Here is a 17,912-nt window from a genome sequence, read left to right as displayed (position 1 = left end):
ACACCTCACCACAAGGGGCAGCGCCTGAACCCCTCAGCTCCAGGGGGCAGCGCCTCAGCCGGCCCCGAGACCGCCACCACCCCGCCGGCGCGGCCCCTTTAAGAGCGCGGCCCCTTTAAGAGCGCGGCCCCTTTAAGAGCGCGGCCCCTTTAAGAGCTTGGCCCCGCCCCCCGCGGTCGCTGCCGGGGCCGCTGCTGACAACAAGATGGCGGCGGCGGCGGGTCCGGCGGGAGCTGAGAGTCGCGTGTTGGGTTACAGCCTGCACCGCTGGAGCAGCTTCTCTTCCACGTATCTGCCCGAGTGAGTGCCGGGCTCGGCACCGCGCCTGGAACGCGCTCCGGGCTCTGGTCTTGGGGTGACCGGGCTTCTGGGCCTGCTCGGGGCCTGCGTGGGCCCCGCGCTGAGGCCTGCGCGGGGAGGCCGCGGCGGGGGGAGAGGGACCGGAGCTGTGTGTGAGCTACGTTCTGTGTGTGAGAGGGCTCCGTGCACCAGGCTTCTGGGGGGGACCGTGTGTGAGAGGGGTCTCTACGACAGGGTTTGGGGGGCTGCGTTTGACGGGGGTCTGTAGTGTAGGACTTGGGGGTGTTAGTGGGACAGGAGGCCCTCAGCAGGGCTGGAGGTTCAGGAACAGGGCACCATCACTTGGGGCTGTGTTTGGGGAAGCGGTTCATGAAGAGACTTAGGGGAAGTTGCGTGGGGCAAAGGGTCTAGGTTTGCAGGTTTGGGATACTTAGATGGGAGGGCCTGGAGAGTCAGGTTTGGGGTAGCTTTATGGGCGGAGGAAAGTTGCAGCTAAAGAGGGGAAGCTGACCCCAGGTTTGGGGGAAGAACAGGTGCTGGTGTGGGAGTGGCTGATCAGTTACTGGGTGAAACGAGGAGAAAGGTCAGTGCCCCTCCTGCTCTGCCCTGCATCTGTCAGGTGCCTGTGGGCTCTGTGTTTTTTTGGCAGCTGTGTGTCCTCTCCTGCCCCTGACCTCTGGAATGCTGGGCTGTGTCACCTTCTGTTTTAGGGGATAGGTGTCACCTGCTACCTTTAGGAATTTGGGGGTTGGCAGGAGCTGTTACAGCCATAGGTTTGTGCTATAGATATAGGTTTGTGCTGCTGTACCAACTAATCCCATCCTCTGTTGGCCATGCAGCTGCAGCCTGTGGAATTCCTCTAGTTGCTGACAATAAAGTTTGGAGTGACCACAGCGTGGTTTAGGTGTGATGTTTTTGGTACGCCTTTTGGATGAGCCATCCTTGGTGCTGGAATTCGGGAGGACTGCTGGGGTCACAGCACAAGGAGGTCATCATGGGCTGTGGAGACTCATCTGATCATCGATTGTGCTGCATTTACTGACCTTTGATTGATGTATCCTCAACTCACCCTCTATCAACAAGTGACAGAGTTGCCTTAGTTGTTAATTATTAATATCCTCAATTATCTCCACTTTCCAAAATTAAGAAGACCTCTAAAAACAGGTTTTTAACTGAACTCTGAATTGTTTTTTTTTCTGTATATTTTTCATGTTAGATGTGAATTCTTCTAATTGGTAATCTTTGGTGATAATTAACGCATCCCTTTACCTTTCCTGTTAAAACAGCTTGCCCTTAGGGTGCCTCTTTCAAGTCTCTGATGGTCTTGTAGTTATTTCTACTGGCATTTCTGCCTTTTAAAATCTTATTAAAGTGTTGGTCCCTGAGGAGAGGGGTGGCAGTCCATTATTGATCTCAGTGATGCGATATAAACAACAAGTGTTGTCTTTCTCCTTGATATACCTTTCCAAGGCTCCCATTAGTCCCTTTTGCTACAGACTCGTGTCAGGAATTAATGTTCACATGGTATCTGCGGTGCTGCCCGAAGTCCTTAATACCTTCCCTGATAAAAAAATCCCATTCGTGTTGCTGGGCTGGTATTTTACAAACGCGTGACCTTGCTTTTGGCTGTTTTTAACATGTTGTTTAAACGTGCTTGTCATCAGTGAAAAGAGTTTTATCTGCTTTTAAGTACTGTAATCCCAGTAATGGGGTTGTTCTCTGGTGTGCTGACCTTTGGCTCATTCTGGTCATAATGTGCTGTCTTGTTATGGAAATTTTGGTTTTTACTTGCTAACTTTTTATTCCCATGCTCTGTGAGAGAGCTGGAATACAGTCTGAATTGGAAAGGAGAGGCACTGACCTGTGTTTTATGATCAGCCTCTCAAAAAGAGAAAGTTTAATAAGAAATATATGGGAGGATGGTTTTTTTGGGGATGGACTGAAGATGAAAATCTTGAAAACTGCTGGGACAAGACCATAACACCCCGTGGGATGAACATGCACGTAGAACTAAAGGTTGTTTTAGTATTTAATATGTAGAACAAAATTATGCTTGTCTGGAAAAACTTGATCTTAGAGGATGTTTTCCAACCTACATGATTCTGTGACATTGGGAATTCTGGTTGTACTGTAGTTTAAATGGGTTTGCTGGCATAGCTAGAAAGAAGCCTCTTTAACCTTGAAGGAGAGGCTCTGCCCTCATGTATATAGGAATGAATATACAGCTTATTATTTCTTGTTGTTGGGAGTTGTGGTCTTGCAGGCAAAGTGCTCGGGGAGGAGCAGCAGAGGAATTAAGCATGATTTAAACACATGCCTTTAGTTGTATGGTTTTGAATGTAAAACAAAGTTATGGAATGTAAAACTCTCATCACTGCTGACCAGGGAAGAAATGAGATGTCTAGTGACATCTCACCTGCTTAAGTGATGCTGAACTGACATTGAAACTTTTCAGAACACTGAAATCATCTGATAACCTCACTTTTAATGGAAAAAAAAAAACTTAGGCAAAGCCAAACAAAGTGTTTTTCGAAGGCCTTTCTGGTCATACTCTAGTTGAGGATCAGTAGTCTATTGAAAAACACTAATTTTCTTTCAGTGACAGAGAAGCTTCCTCTGTTGAATGCCAGTGTCATTCCTCTTGCATTTGGTGGTGGTACTGGAGGATTAGTTAGTGCTGGATCCACTTTCTGGCAATTTTACCAGTGCTGCAGGAACCTGCATGTTTACAAGGACCTTTCCAAACATTAAGTGAGGACTGTCTTAACGAAAAGAAATAGTTCTCCTGTTTTTCAAATCAGTGGGGTTGTTTATTGGCTTGTACTAGCAAGAAGACTGACTTGGGTATTTATTTTAGAAACTGTGGGTGGAAATCAAAGAATTGGTCTGGCAACAGTGGCTGTCTCAGCCTGTGTTGTAGGGTAGGTTGTGCCTTTGGGAAGAGAATTGATCTAGTAGCAAATTTGTTGTTGAAACATCTGGTGTTTCCAGAGATGCTCTGCCTGTGCAGAGGCACTGGTGCATTGAGAGGCTTCAGCTTTTCCAACTTGGAAAATGACCAACCCAGCCCATTGCCTGAGCCCTGTCAGATCCATTCCATTGCCTCTCCAAGGTTCCTCCCCAAAGGAATGGAGCCTCAGGGAAGGCTGCTCCCTGATGCCTCGCATGGGACTGGCCTAGGGATTGCCCCAGCACTGGCAGTGGCTTCGCTCCAGTGGCACAAACTGAGACATGCACAGAGACAGGGAGATGGACTTCATTCCTCTCCCTTCTCTGCCCTCCTGCAGGAAGTAATGAACTCAATCTCTTCGTTTCTTTCTGGACAAGTAAGGAATAAAGTTATAGGAGGTGATGCATGCCTTGCTCCAACTTGGGTTTTATTTTTGGTAGGGAACAGAACCAGAAGCTCTTGCTCTACACTGAGAGAAGCACTTAATATCTGACATTTTTAGTGGCCTGTTTTTGTACCTGCTCCAGTTTGAACTTCCTCCTGAGGTGAAGTGCTGTGCTCTGTGTAATGGCAGCCGTGTACTCTTTTTTATTGCCAGATTACTTTATCCTGGGGCTGTGGGGTCCAGTGGCTGCATCAGCCTCATGGCTGATGGCATTCTGTATTTGGTAATGCACTCAGGTCCTTCTGTCACTGTTTTATAAGGCTGAAATCCCACTTCAGAGACTAACAAGAGCTTTTTGCTGTGTTCCTGTATTCACATACTTTAGTGAGGAATGTTCATCCTGTTTCTGTTGCTCAAATGTTCAGTCCTTCAAGTTTTACTGTATGGAATCTCTGTAGAGGAAGATCAGTATGTTTCCTATGTTTGATTTCAGGATTTAATTAGTATTTTGTTTATTTCTTGTGCTAAGGTTGTTATTAAGAATATAAATTAAGATTGGTTTCTTAGCTGATAATTAAATACCATTAACAACCTCTTAGCTGGTGTCACTTTTTCACTGCAACTCAATTTTATCTATTTCACAGTCAGCTTCAGTTGTTCAGAGAATTACAGTCTTCTCCAGTTTGATACCTTGAGTGGTCATGTGGTGAAGGCTGAATAACTCTGTTGTCCCTTTCCTAGCAAGTGTCCTGGAGCAGGGAAAGATCCAGTTGATTTGTTAAATTGCACTCAAAATAATTTTATCTTTTCACTGGTTTTCTGTATTTCCATCAAATGAGGGGAAGAAAGCTTCGAAAGATACTCTAACAGTAAAATATGAGTGACTCATAGGCCTTTAAAGTGAGAATGCGAATTTTATTTTTGCTTTCTAGTTATGAGGATGTAACTGCAAGTTCCTGTCCAGACAAAAATGCACTGCTGTAGTGGTCTGCTCTGAAAGAAGTTTGTTCTGTTTTCAAATCTTGCAAAACCTTAGCAAGAAGGTGAAGAGAACACATGTAGCAAACTTTTTGGGGTAAAGTCCAGAAGGATTAAAAACAGGCCTAAACAAACAAACAAAGAACCCCAGGTGGAAAATAGCCTGAATTCCAGCTCCTATCATCACTGAGATTTTTGTAACAGGAAAAAACAAGTTTGTGGCCACTGAATTGTGATTCTCTGTTTCTCCTCTGACCACATAAAACTGATGACTCAGATCTGTACCTTAGAGGTTCATAAATGTCTTTGTAGATGCATCCAGCTTTTGAAGAATCTCATGTTCAAGCTGAGATCAGTCATGACTAATGAAAAGGCTTATTTTTAATGTTATGTTCCCTGAGCCCAAGCTCTGTTCCCTTTAGAAGGTGAGGATACCTTCTGCTGAGAACTAAGCAGTTTAAAGCCATCTAAACCAGACCCAAATGGCAGAAGAGTGGTACAGCTGTGACTTTTGAGGTTTTTTGCACCAATAATAAGCATTAATGTGCTTTTATTCAGCTTAAATTGTCAGCATTTCTAGCTTTACTTCAGTATTTTGCCATAGCCAACCACTTTCCTTGTTATAATTGCTTTACCTCTAGGTATGGGAAGGCAAGCAGGTACAGGGGCTGGCTCTGTAACTGCTGGTTACTTTCAGTATTGATCAGTACTTCCAACAGTTAGTAAAATGAGCAGGGAATGCCAACCCTACATAACCAATGAACTGACCCACTCCTTTCCTCTCAACTGAACCCTGTGTATAGAAATGCTCTCAGTTTTGCCTTTTGTCCTTCCCAGTGGCCACTGGAAAAGACTTCCCCCTCTGCTTGTTTGTGTGGACTTTCTGGATGTTTCTAGACAGCCTCATGAACCTTCTGCCAGGCATTTTCCCTCTTGTTAACGTCACTTCTGTACCCTAGGATTTTTCTGTGAGTGCTGAAATTCAGTATTTGCAGAGTAAAATATTTCCGTAGAAAATAAAGCTGCCTACAGATTGAATATCCAACTGTAAAATGCTTCTTTGGTGTCTGATAAAGTTAAGTAGTGAGAAAAAAAAAATGTCAGAGGTGGAAGGAGTGAAAGAAACCAAAAATCACAAAATTATGAAGTTATGAGGAATTAGGAGTTGTCATATCTCTTGTTCCCCAGGTAAAAGCACATGTGCTGTGGTATCAGGAGAAATATCTTTAGGCTCCAGTTAAAATATAGACATTATTTAAGAGACTAAACAGGTTTATTCACTGGCAGAAGGAGGAAGGTGAAATGCTAATTGCTCAGGTTCCCTGGTGTGCCCAGCCTGGCAAAACCTGTGGTGCTCTGATGTTCAGCCTATTCTGGGATGGCATTTTACAGGAGCATTAAGAATGTCAAATTTTCATAGGAGGTGTTAACATCATCAGATTGTGGATCATTTTCTGTGTATGTTGATGTATAGCCTGTGTGTTTAGTAAAAGTTTTCCAGCCTTTAATTACTAATTACTGGTTTAAAGACTAACTAGCTATTGGAGCAGAGTTTTCATTGGGAGAAATGTTGCTCACATAGTATGTACAGTCTGCTTGATTTGTTTTTTTCATGGCAAAAAATATGGGTTTTAATTCTGTACATTCATAATGCTTTTATCCAGTTGCTGGTAGAATGGTCAGGTTTATCACCAGCATCAATTCTGTGATCTGATCCTGATTTTTTTGCTGAGATTAAGTGGTGTGGATAGCACTGATTTCATCACTTATATAGATGGTGACTTGTTCCAAAGCAAGCTGGTGCTTGACTTCAATTGCACATTAATATAAACCTGTAAACCCAGATGTAATTGTGCTTTTTTTTCCTGTTGAATTTTGTGGGAAGAGCGAGCTGTAAGTTCACTGGGTCTGAATTCCATAATACACCAGTTACTGGAAGGGGAGGAGGAGCATTGAAGATGTAGAGTGGTTTGTTGCTTTAGGTAGTTGCTATTTCAGTCATTACTTGCAGCTCAGTGTGCATAATCCTTGAGAAATGATTTCCTGGATCAATTTAAATCAAGGAGCACAACCATCTATTTAAGTTGAGGGCAGCAGCCTGCACGTCTGAATTTAAACTGCAGGAGCAGACTGGCTAATAGCACTTGCTCTCTGCTGGCACCTTCTGCTGTTCTTGGAAAAGGACAGGATCTTCATCGTGGATAAAAACCATGCTCTGGTCAGTTTGAATTTGGTGGTGTTTTCCTTGGTCTTCCCTGCCTTTCCTCCTGAGGGTGGCTGGGTTCAATAATGTCATGATCAAGCTCTGGGAAGGTGCCTGAAAAAACATTGTAACTGTGTTTAGGACATGACCTGTATTTTTCTGGAATCCTTTTCTGTGGGTAGGTAGTTTAAACAGCATTTGGCTGTAATGGTAATTATATTTAAACAGCAATTTCCTAGTCTGTTCTGCACTTGAAAGTTTTGTTAGTAAAGATGTGCTCTTAACACAGAGAGGTAAAAATTGGGGTTAGGTAAATTTACCTGTGAATAAGGAACTGATGAATGAGTTCCCACTCTTATGTGACGGTGCACTATTGCTAACTTTCAATTTTGTCTTCTAAAAATCCTGGTTTCTGCTACAGGATTTGGAAGCTGCCAAATATGGAAGTAATTTTGGCCTGGGAACTGCTGTATCCTTTAGCATGAATTATGTATATTGATCCAAAATAAGGATTTATTCCCTAATGTAATCCAGGGTCAAATGTTTGACCTGAACTGCGTTTCTCCACATAACAAGCACATAACAGGCTGATACTTCCTTGTTTTTCCACATCAGTATTTTGTCTTCTGCATTCCTTGAGTTGCACTGTCAGTGAGAGAAACTTAATTCTGAAAGGAAATCTGTGAAAGTTTCCCCACCTGGAACCAGGAGGCATTTTCCATAGAGTTGTGGTGGGAAAATCTCCAAGCCTGACATCAATTTGGGCATGAAGAAGCTTCAGTCTGTTTTGTTGAACATAGTGTGCTTTAAATTCTTTTGCAGGCATCCTTTTTTGGGTGAACGTTTACTGGGTGTGAGGTTACGGTGCTGATGAGTACTAAAGATGTATTCATGGCTTACATTAGCAATGTATATCTTTGCATGTAATCACTCAGTCTGGTTTTATGGCTTCCCCAAGTGGACTTATTACAGATATTGTGGAATATAAGAGCATCCTTGCACTGTTGTGAAATCGTGGAAGGCCTTGATCTACTTCCTGGCCTTCGTTAAGTTTTTCCATATGCACATTAGTCAAACAGAAATACTCTGCTGAGGTTGTGATACTTCCAAAATACAGCACAGGAAATTTACATAGATGTGCTGCTTTCCTGTAATCTACTTAAAAAGGATCTGTCCCATCCCAAGAAAATGCTTTTGGAAATGAGAAGTGAACAGTGCTGAAGCGGGTTGCTCCACCAGAACTGTGGCAGATTTGGAAAGTCAAACTTCAGTGACTTTTCTGGTGATTGCTGGCAGTCGAAATCCCTGTGTTCGCACATGATCCAGATTATTTTCAAGCTAGATAGGAGATTTTCTCAAAATGAAAACTGAACGTTGTTACCCAGTGGTTATCTGTGGTGATGTTTTAAACTCTGAAAGATTTTATTCCAGTATTTTATCTGTTGGCTACAAATTCAGTCAACTGAAGAGTGTAATCTTTTCATCTTTTTCCTTGAGTCTTGAAGGGTAGAATTCATGCTATTCTTGGTCTCTTTATTAAGCCAGGGATTTATTTCTGCTCGGGGAGTCTTGTGGTATCTTACCTAGGCTGGGTTAAAAGGCTGGAATTCACATATCTGTGTGTGCTAAAATATCTTTATTGATGATGATAATTTCTACAGGTGAACAGAGAGTATGAAATGAGTAAGAAACTGCATCAGATGATCTTATAATCACTGAGTTCACTAATATCACTGGCATTTTAAGTTATTAGTTTTATAAAAAAGCAGATGGACATTAATTAAACTACATAGAAGAGATCTGTTTTGGTGATCTAACAGTTATTAAATTTAAACCTAAAGTCAGTGCAGGGAGAGAATGAACCTTGGTAATTTTTCAAGCTTAGAAGATTCTCAGCATCACTTAGCAGTGAAATTGCATCTAAACTATAATCCCTAAATGTTGAGACAATTAGGCTGGTAATCATCTGTGATGCGTGAAGTTACTGTGGGTACCAACAGAAGTAAATAAGCCTGACTTTATTTTTTCTCCAGCTTGTTTTTCCTCTGTGCTAATACTGATATTCCCAGCCTGGAGCTGGGAGCTCTTGCCATCAAGGATTTGAATCTCTCATGGATACAGTCAAAAGTTTAATCCGTGATTTAGGGTTGTTGAGTGTCACTGGAATGGAAGTTATTTACTGGGCTCAGATAACTTGGAAATGACCTCAAGAATTGCCAGGGGCAGGTTTAGATTGGATATCAGGAAGTGATTCTTCACCAAAAGGGTTGTCCAGCCCTGGCACAGCTGCCCAGAGCAGTAGTGGAATCACCATTCCCGGAGGGATTTTATGGACCTGTGGATGTGGCACTTAGGGGCGTGGTTTAGTGGTGGCCTTGGCAGTGCTGGTTTAGTGGTTGGACTTGGTGATCTTAGGGCTTTCCCAACCCCAAGTGATTCTGTAACTTCTTGCACTACGCTGCTGCAGTTTTAGTCATTATTGATACCATTCAACTCCTGTCATGTCTCGGGGAAGAACTGATAAATGAAAAAAGTCTTTAAAAGTCTTAACTAGATGGGGGGAGTAAAAAAAAGTACTTCCTAACTTACCTAACTGGAAATGTCTGTGACAGGGTCATTTAGCATTTAAGCAGCAGTTTGGTTGGCCTAGCAGTGATGGTAGGCAGCTTAAAAAACGAAAGTAAACTTTTCATAGAAAAAAATGAGAACCTGATTTTAATTGGGCTGTTTCTAGGCCAGAGCTAAGTAGTGTCAAGTTTGTTGTCCAATATAGTCAGCTGTGATCTGATGAATATATTTCTGTAAGATTTCTAAATTCTTCAGTTTATTTTTCTAATGCTGTATTTACTAAGCTATTTTATTTTTGATAGAAATAGGTTTATAATACACTGGATGGTAGTGTGAGACTGCTGAGGAGATGAAGCAAAACTGAGCAGCAAGTTGGCCAGTCTCGTGATGTTATTATATTTAAAAATGTGCACTCCTGTACATGTTCTACTCAAACTTTGTTTTGCTATGCAAGAGGTTAAGAAATCCTGTGGTGTAAAAAAAGCAACCCCAAAACCTCCCACTTTTTTTCCTGAATGGATCTGCATAATAACTTCCCATTTTACTGTGTGTCAATCTAGACGGTTTTTATGTCTATATGTTCTTCTGTCACTCTGAGCAGAGAACTTTTCCATCGAGGAGAGAAACTGTAGCAGAACCTAAAAAGTGTTTTTTTAGTTGCTTTAGGTGGCAGCCATAGGTACATACAGGTTACCAAACATTGCAGCCAGGTGTTTCAAAACCAGCATGGCTTGTAGTGAGTTATGGGAGTTACAGGAGGAAAAAAAAATTAAAATCTGTAGTTCTTTCCAGATTCATTGGGGTTTTATGTGGTAAGTTGTTTTTTCCCCCGTTTTTCTTGGTTAAGGCTGTGTGTGCATTCCAGTGTCTAGGCTGGGCAGGATTATCTCAGGGGATGCTTTCTGCTGGTTGCTGTGAGAATTCTGCATGTTTGAATAGTTCAGTCCACCACCTCTTACAGTGGACTTAATGGAAATTCTAGTCTGTGTATTCCAGTTCCTGTGTTCTTCCCACTCTCTTTTGGGATGGTTGTAGAAAAAACGGAAAGAATCATCACGTGGACAACACTGGAAGCAAGTATTAAGTCCATTTCCAGCCAGCCTGTGTTTTCCTCGCACTCCAAGTGCCTTTTTGCAGTGTAATGGCATGGTAGCTCTGTGGTTTTGAAGAAGAGAGTCTGAGTTCCAAGTCCTCTTAGTAAAGCCTGTGCCCTTTCCTGCACAGCTGCTCTCTGAAGAGCCATGTGAATGTGTCAAGCAAAGAGAGTGTTTGGGATTTGTTTATTCTTAAAGACTCTTTCCTAAAGTCATGGATTTCCCTAATAGCAGCTCCATGAAAATATTTAGGTTAAATGCAAATTATAGCAGCCTTAACCCTAATTTGCAGCATATTCTGCAAAGTCATTTTATTTCTCCCTTCCCCACTGGAGCAAAGGAAAACTCTCCCTCAGTGATTGCTGTGCCTGAACTCACAGAGCTGCTTGCACAGAGAAGTCCCCAGGCATGGGGACATCTCTGTCATTCCAGTAGAGATCAGCCAACAGTTGTCACAAAGAATATAACAGTTTCTGGGTTGGTAAAAGGAAAAATTATCTCCTTCTAACAGTTGTGAGACCAGTGTCTGCCCAGATAATAAAAAGAAACTTGCACCATGGTCTGCCAAGGGCTTTCTGCATGGAACTATCCACTCTTGAGTGATGGGAATGCTTACAGTGTGGCTTAGCTGCTGATAGCTGTGCAGGCAGCCAGGTTAGAAAATGAAGCACACCAGGGCTGCCTCTGGAATTGCTTGTGGTGTTAATAAAAATGGCCCTTCCTGCTTTGCTTCTCATAGCAGAGGTGCCACGTCATCTCATTTTTAGTAGTTTCTTTCCAGTGGGAAGGGGGAATTGGGAGTTCGCTCCAGTGGGAGCCCCTTGTCCCAGTCCAACTGCTCATCTTATATCCTCAGTTTGTGCTGGTACTGGTATGAGCTGATCTGACGACAGAAGTTATTTATGCAAATCTTTATTATAGCCGCTGGTGTAGGGAGGGGGAGGATCCTTTGCCGAGTGGGTGGGATGGTCCCTTTGGCAGTGTTGTATATTCTTGCCAGACTTGGTCTTGTACCCACAGCTGCTGTTGATAAGTTATCTCAAACCATGTTTAATGGGATGCTTTTTTTGCAGGAAAAGCTTGTGTAAAACTATTGGTACTTGTGGTAGCTCGAGGGCTTATAAATACTTTGGTTTTTTTTAATGTCTTGTGAAAATAACATGGAAAGTCATTCTGTTAATGGAATTTTCACTTCTCAGATTTTAATCTAGGTGTCATATCTGCAAAGCCTCCCTCTGGGTGCTGTGTAGGAGTTTTGTGATGTCCAGAAAAAGGGCTTTACATGGAAAAAGGCATCTGCTGTTAGGACATGCATTTGTTTGTTTCTTATTGCCAAATGGCTGGTGCAGTGCTTGAATTCCGCCAAGTCCATAAATTTTCCTAAACTGTTATGGTAAATCTTCTTTGTACACATGGACTTCTGTCTTCACTGTTTAAACTCAATAAATTAATTAGCCATGTATTTTAACATTTCTAACTCCATTGATACTGCTATCTTTATTTTTCACATTTCTTTTTAGCCTTTATTTTGTGTGAGCTGCCTGTCCCTTTTCGCTCTCTGTGGGACGATTTTTATCTTGTCTAGCTGATTGAGATCTTCCTTGGTTGTGGCAAATTTTGACCTGGAGAAGCAAACAAATCTACTTCTAAAAATATGGTACTTGGGATCTGTCCCAGGTACAAAATGGCTCTTTCCAGCTGGGCATTGTCTGACCATGCAGCAGTGCCAATTCCTGCAAGTGTTGTTCAACGTATGAAGAGTTTATTGTCTAATGTTTAAACAAATGTCATGGAATCATAAATGAAATTTGTTCCCTAGGGTAATTTGTCTTCTTGTGTTTCAGGATTAGGATAAAGTTCCATAAAGGAGAAAAGCCATACAGCATTATCTAATTTTATCTGCCTTTGTATCCCTAAAGTATTTAATATAAGATACATATCTATAAGTGTACTGATACGTATATAAGTTTAGCATTTTTTTTCTCTCCAGATACTAAGAGGTATTAAGAATTTGTTAAATACCATGTCTTGCCTGTGGCATGGTACAGGAGACTGCAGGTGATTCTTCTCAAAAGCAAGTGTCTTGTGGTTTCTAATGGTGACTTAGCTTTCAGACTGGCAGCTTCTATTAGAAATTTGTGTCTCAGTTCCCAAATTCTTCCCTTTGCTTTGAGTAGTTTGTTTTGTCCCAGTTGTAATTAAAGACAAGGCCAGGTTTTCTATTGGAATTGAGCCTCTTTGCACGGCAGATGATGTTCTTAGCTGGATGTTGAATTATGTAGAGCCATGTTTTTTATGTTTGATGGGATTTGAGCAGAGGGCAGTGCTGTTCCATTGTTCTTTCCCAAGTGGGGATGGGTGAATAAAGTAGCCACAGACCTGGATCGGTGCTGGCATCACTGTGTTAATAAATGTTGTGCTATGATGGAAATCAGCTAAAAGGAGAGGGAACTTCATTTTTATTCCTGCACTGTGTGAAAATCCGGAGGTGTTCTCCCAGCCTATGGATAGACACAGCCATTTGGCCAGCTCTCAAAAGTGTTCAGATTTAAGAGGCCACCCTGGTGTGGCTCCTGGCCGTGTCCCTTGTCTCATCATGGGACTGCCTAGATACTGTTGCCACTGCAGAGATTTTGGGCTGCCCAGTGTGGAAAGAGCCAGCTAATTTCTGTCTGGTAATGCTCAACCTCTGACTTCACCTCTTTCCCTTCGGAGCTTTCATTGGAGCACTTTTTCCTTCAGCCCTTTGTAGTAATCCAGATGCTTGTGTTCTTTTCCTCCTACACAGCAGATGGAGATGGCAGAAGCCTTTTGATGACTGTTTCCTTCTTTTTACATAAGTTTTGTGATCTGATGAGTTTGTTAGTTGGAAGTGGTGGAGCTCACAAGCCCTGTCCAGTAGGTGGTGTATTGTCACCTTGCCAATAATTATACATATATATTTTAGGGATTTTTTTTTTTGTTTTTTAGTCTAACCTTGGATGTGAGCTTTACTGCATGGTTATAGAAGAGAAAGCAGATGTGTCATGTAACTGTCATGAATCTGTTTAATTTTAGCCAAAAAATAACTATTTTGAATATTTTAAATGCCTCAGTATTATGCTATCTCAAAGTGAAAAAAGCAATGCAGGTTTGCTGGTTGAAGAGTTGAACTTCTGCTTTTTTGTATGCTGTTCTGGGCTTGTAGCTCATGAAAAATACTTGTTAAAGTTTGGCATGACCCGGGTGGTCATCTTTCTACGCTCCAGGAAAGCTCAAGTGGGTTAGCAGCCTTCTCTCTCCCTTCCAGCGTTGCCTATCTACTAAAGGAGAGATTTTGGCTTGCTAACCCTCCAATTGCTCATCATTTTAACCTTACTGAAAAGTTCTTATGCTAGTGAGGTGTATAAGCCTATTTTTTTCCCACTTCATTACAGACTTAGGCCTGTGTAAATTCATCTGTTTTACATTTATTTCACAATCAGAATTTTTTTTTTTTCCAGAGCTTGGAGCTCTGTTTCACAACCACAAAGCTCGAAGGCGTATTTTGATGGGTCCTGTAAAATAGTGATGTAGAAAATCTTTAATAAAGAAGGGTTAGAACCTGAATCTGTACCTAATGATTTAGGTAATTGCATGAGAATATTACTGGTCTGGATGTGCAACACATTTATTGGATATGTAAAATATGCAGCTGTTACTTAAATTACTTTTGGCTTCTTGTTTCTTAGGAATATCTTGGTGGATAGGCCAAATGATCAATCCTCAAGATGGTCTTCAGAAAGCAATTATCCTCCCCAGGTAAGCTACTGAATCTGTGCTCTATAGCTGTGTTGCACAGTTTAACGTATTTTTCAATATTTAATATTTTTTGATTTTATTTTTTAATGGATTTTCATTTTAAATGTGGGCTGTGGCTATTGACATTGACATATTTATAGGCTTCTTTCTCTTAGTAAAATGCAGGTTGTTGGTACATGAGATACTTATATTTCTAGCAATTTGTGATCTTTCTAGAAGTGCTTCGTTGCGGGGGAAGTTTCAGGTTTCCTCCTTGGCAGTTGTGGTTGTGCTGGAAATCATCAAACCTTATGGTGAGATTAAGCTGCTAATGAGGTGTGCAGGTCCCCCTTCGTCAGCACTACTGGAGGCTGTTGTAGGTTCTTGGCCTTGAGTCCCAGATCTAAAGATCTGGTGTTGGTTTCTCCTTACAGCACCTTCAGAAATGTGGCCCCTAGTTAGAGACATGAATATTGCCTCTTCTGCTGGTTAAGCACCATATTAAAATAAGATTTGTATTAATTTCAGCATCTAATTTGCTTTCTCACTATTGTTATGGCTGTTATATTATCCAGAATATGCTTTTCCACTTCTGTTTTTCTGCAGTGGATATTATCCTTCTCTCTGTGTTAGATCTGTACCTTATTATTCTGATATGGTTTGATCAGCTTCTATGTCTCTTCTGCTGCTTGTTTTCACTTCTTTGTTTAAAACACTGATACACAGCAGAGTGACTTGCACAGTGTCTCTCTCATGCGAAGTTCTGCTTATCTACTTATTCAATCCAAGTATTCCTCATCAGTGAAATCTCACAGGATTTTTCTGCAGGTAAATCTTGCTGCTTTGTGTTGGAGCTGTGTTAAAAATCCAGAGTCTGCATTGGTGGCTCCTTAGAGCAGCAGGTCATCTGCTGCAGCTGAAGAGCTTTCACCTGGATTTTCTGATCAATCCTTCCGTGTCATTTTGTCTGTAAAATTAGGTTTTTGAATTTTTTAGAGGAGAAGGAAAGGTATCCTTTGTATTCCGCTAACATGTTCCTTAGACCTGATTGTGCAGGCTGCTATCGATCCTCCTGATGCCTCTGTGCATCTACTGCTCTTCGAATTTGATTATTTTACTTATTTATACTTTGATAAACAATGTGGGATTTTAATCCATAACCTGAAGCAGTTTAGTCTATCTAGGAACTATGGATTGCAGAGTAATGGATATTGAGCATGGATTATATCCTAGCCTGTGCCATCCTTTACTTTCTTTCATGCACGAGGCACATGTATATTTTGTTTTTTCTTGAGCCAACCCAAGGCAGAGTTGGCTCTGCCAACTGGTGTGTCTTTGGACTGGGTTTTTTATCTGCCATGTTGTGCTGGTGATGCATTGAAGACTATGGGGAGGGCACACTAGGAAGTTTTTCTCCATGAGAACTTCCTCTGTGAATTGATGGGACCAATTGGAGGCTGGGTTAGTTGTTGACAGCCTGAAAAAAACAGTTGGAGAAGTCAGTTCGCTCTGTGAATCACATTTGAAGCAAGTAAACCCCGGGAAAGCACTTCTTCATTTCCAGCCCCTCACAAGGTAACACCGACCTGGCCTGGGGACCCCTTCCAAGGCAGCCCCGGGCAGGCAGGGCTGGGCTCGGGAGGCAGCTGGGTCCCGTTTCCAACCATGAGCCCCGATAACCAAAAGAAGCCGAGCCCATCGCTGAGATCCTCGCCCTTTTCCCGGTGTGTCCGTGGCTCGGGGGCCCTGCCCTGCCCTGCCCCGGCTCGGAGCAGCCCTGGGGTGGCCGAGCCCGCCCGGCCGCCCTCACGGGCTGGGGGGAGGCAGCCGGGCCCGGTTCGGGAGAGCCCCCAGGGCTTTGTGTGCTGGGCAGGGCAGAGGGAGAACCCCCGGGCTGCGGCTGGAGCTGGGGGCGGGCAGCGCCGGGGGAAAGCCATGGACACACGGCCTTGGCACCCATTTCTCCTCTGCATGGACTCTGCAGTTCTCGTCCTGCCCCTCCAGCGTGGCCTGGGCACCCTGAGATCCTGACACAGCTCCGGCATGGCCCGGCACAGCCCCTGAAACTTCTGGGTGAGATTTTAACTCTTCCAGTGCTCAGATTAAAGACCTTCCATCCTTCCTTGGGTAAGAGGAAGAAGAACAGGAAGGATACTCTAAAGTCAATGAATCAAAAGCTACCTTTTTAGATGGAAGGACAATGAGGAGACGCCATGAAGGTTGGCTGAAAACTTTTTTTGTAAGCTATAGGGGTGGACTGTACTACACTAAAAATTCCTATAAACCATGGAAAAAAGACATGGGGCGGGGGGGAGGAGAGGGTTTGAAGTGTTCAGAAGTCCCTTTGCCCCAAGAGAAAAAAGGGATTTCTGTTTCTGGAAATAAAGTATGAACAGAGAGAAAAGACCTGAAGAAAATTTTTGCTTTTGAACAGCTCTTTCTTAAAAGTAATACCACATAAGTTTGACATGGCCCACAAGCACAGCTCTGGGAAGGCTGTGAAGATGGGAGGAGTTGCACGATTATGGATTCCTGGGTGGCTGCTATTTGTGAAAAAAGTGGAGTCAGGAGAGAACTGGTTTTTTTTTTTGTTTTTTTTTCCCTCTCTTGGAAAAGATCTCTATAGCTGAACAAGAAAAAACTCCCTAAAGTGAACTGAAAAAAATTATTTAAGTGAGGAATTGACTAAAGTGTCTCTGTATGTTGTTAGAAAGGCATGAAAAGGGGGAGAAGGGAGTGGTCTGAAGATCTATTCTGAATTTATTATTATGTTCTTTGTGTTGTTAATAAAGTTTTTCTTTATTCCCTTTTAAGCTTTAGGCCTGCTTTGCTTTTCGCTCCTAATTCTATTTCACAACAGAAAATGAATATATTAAAATTAGCAAACCTAAACTATGGCACGTGCTCTTAGTTGTTGCTTAAATTCACTCTTTAATTTTCTGATCCATCCTGAATATTCAGTCCTCTTAAAAATCTGATTCTGGAATGGAAACACACCTCCTGTAAGTGGATGCTTTAGAATATTCCCAGTTTATGCTTAAGTCTGACAATGAGTGATGCAGGTTATACTCAGACATGTAGATTAAGCAGGAATTAATTAGAGTGGCAGACTTCTGTACAAACCACATGAGCTTGTTAAAGAGATGTCTTCCTAATATTTCATGTGTATGACTTGTGACCTGAATGGAGATACTGTTGCAGAATGACTTGGCTCCAACCTGTGAGAGCTGGGTACTGCTCTGCATGCTGAGCAAGGCATTTAACCCAAACTTCTTGGTAGGAGACATATGAATTAACACTGGCATTATCTGCCTGTGTGTCTTGTATCAAGGCATGTATTTGGTATCCAGAATTAATGCCTGGCTTGCAAAAAAAAAAAAAAAATCCTCATGTGGCAACTGAGATTGGCAAGACAGTATTTGAATTTTATGCCATTACTTAAAGACAAAACTAACAGAAAACCTGGCTGCCTGAATGGAAAAGACCATGTTGCTGCATCCTCTTGCTTTATTCTTCGTATCTCATAATGAGAATATAAAGTACTGAGTAGTTGCTCATGTGTTCAGCAAGGCCAGTCCTGAGCACTGAGAGAGATGATGTATTTGCAGTGCCTTTATACTATATGAAGTACTATATACTGCAGCTGATTCTCATGTTTCTAATCTGAGTATTTAA

General features: G+C 42.2%; 1 protein-coding gene across 3 annotated transcripts in view; it reads left to right on the top strand.

The window, feature by feature from the left end:
• The first annotated feature begins 201 nt into the window (after positions 1 to 201).
• The window catches only part of MKLN1 (muskelin 1), a 102,460-nt gene continuing 84,749 nt past the window's right edge, over positions 202 to 17,912 (top strand). For 2 of the 3 annotated variants that reach the window (XR_009933182.1, XM_062492435.1), the window contains exons 1-2: positions 202 to 300; positions 14,189 to 14,258. Coding sequence is in view for 1 of the 3 variants with exons in the window: in XM_062492435.1 (XP_062348419.1) it covers positions 206 to 300; positions 14,189 to 14,258 (165 nt within the window). In the remaining 2 variants the exon portion in view is untranslated. The remainder of the gene's footprint in view (positions 301 to 14,188; positions 14,259 to 17,912) is intronic. The other variant, XM_062492436.1, reaches the window with a different exon arrangement.

Source organism: Cinclus cinclus, chromosome 4 (assembly GCF_963662255.1).
Source record: "Cinclus cinclus chromosome 4, bCinCin1.1, whole genome shotgun sequence".
NCBI lineage: Eukaryota > Metazoa > Chordata > Aves > Passeriformes > Cinclidae > Cinclus > Cinclus cinclus.
This window is presented reverse-complemented; position numbering and strand designations above follow the sequence as displayed.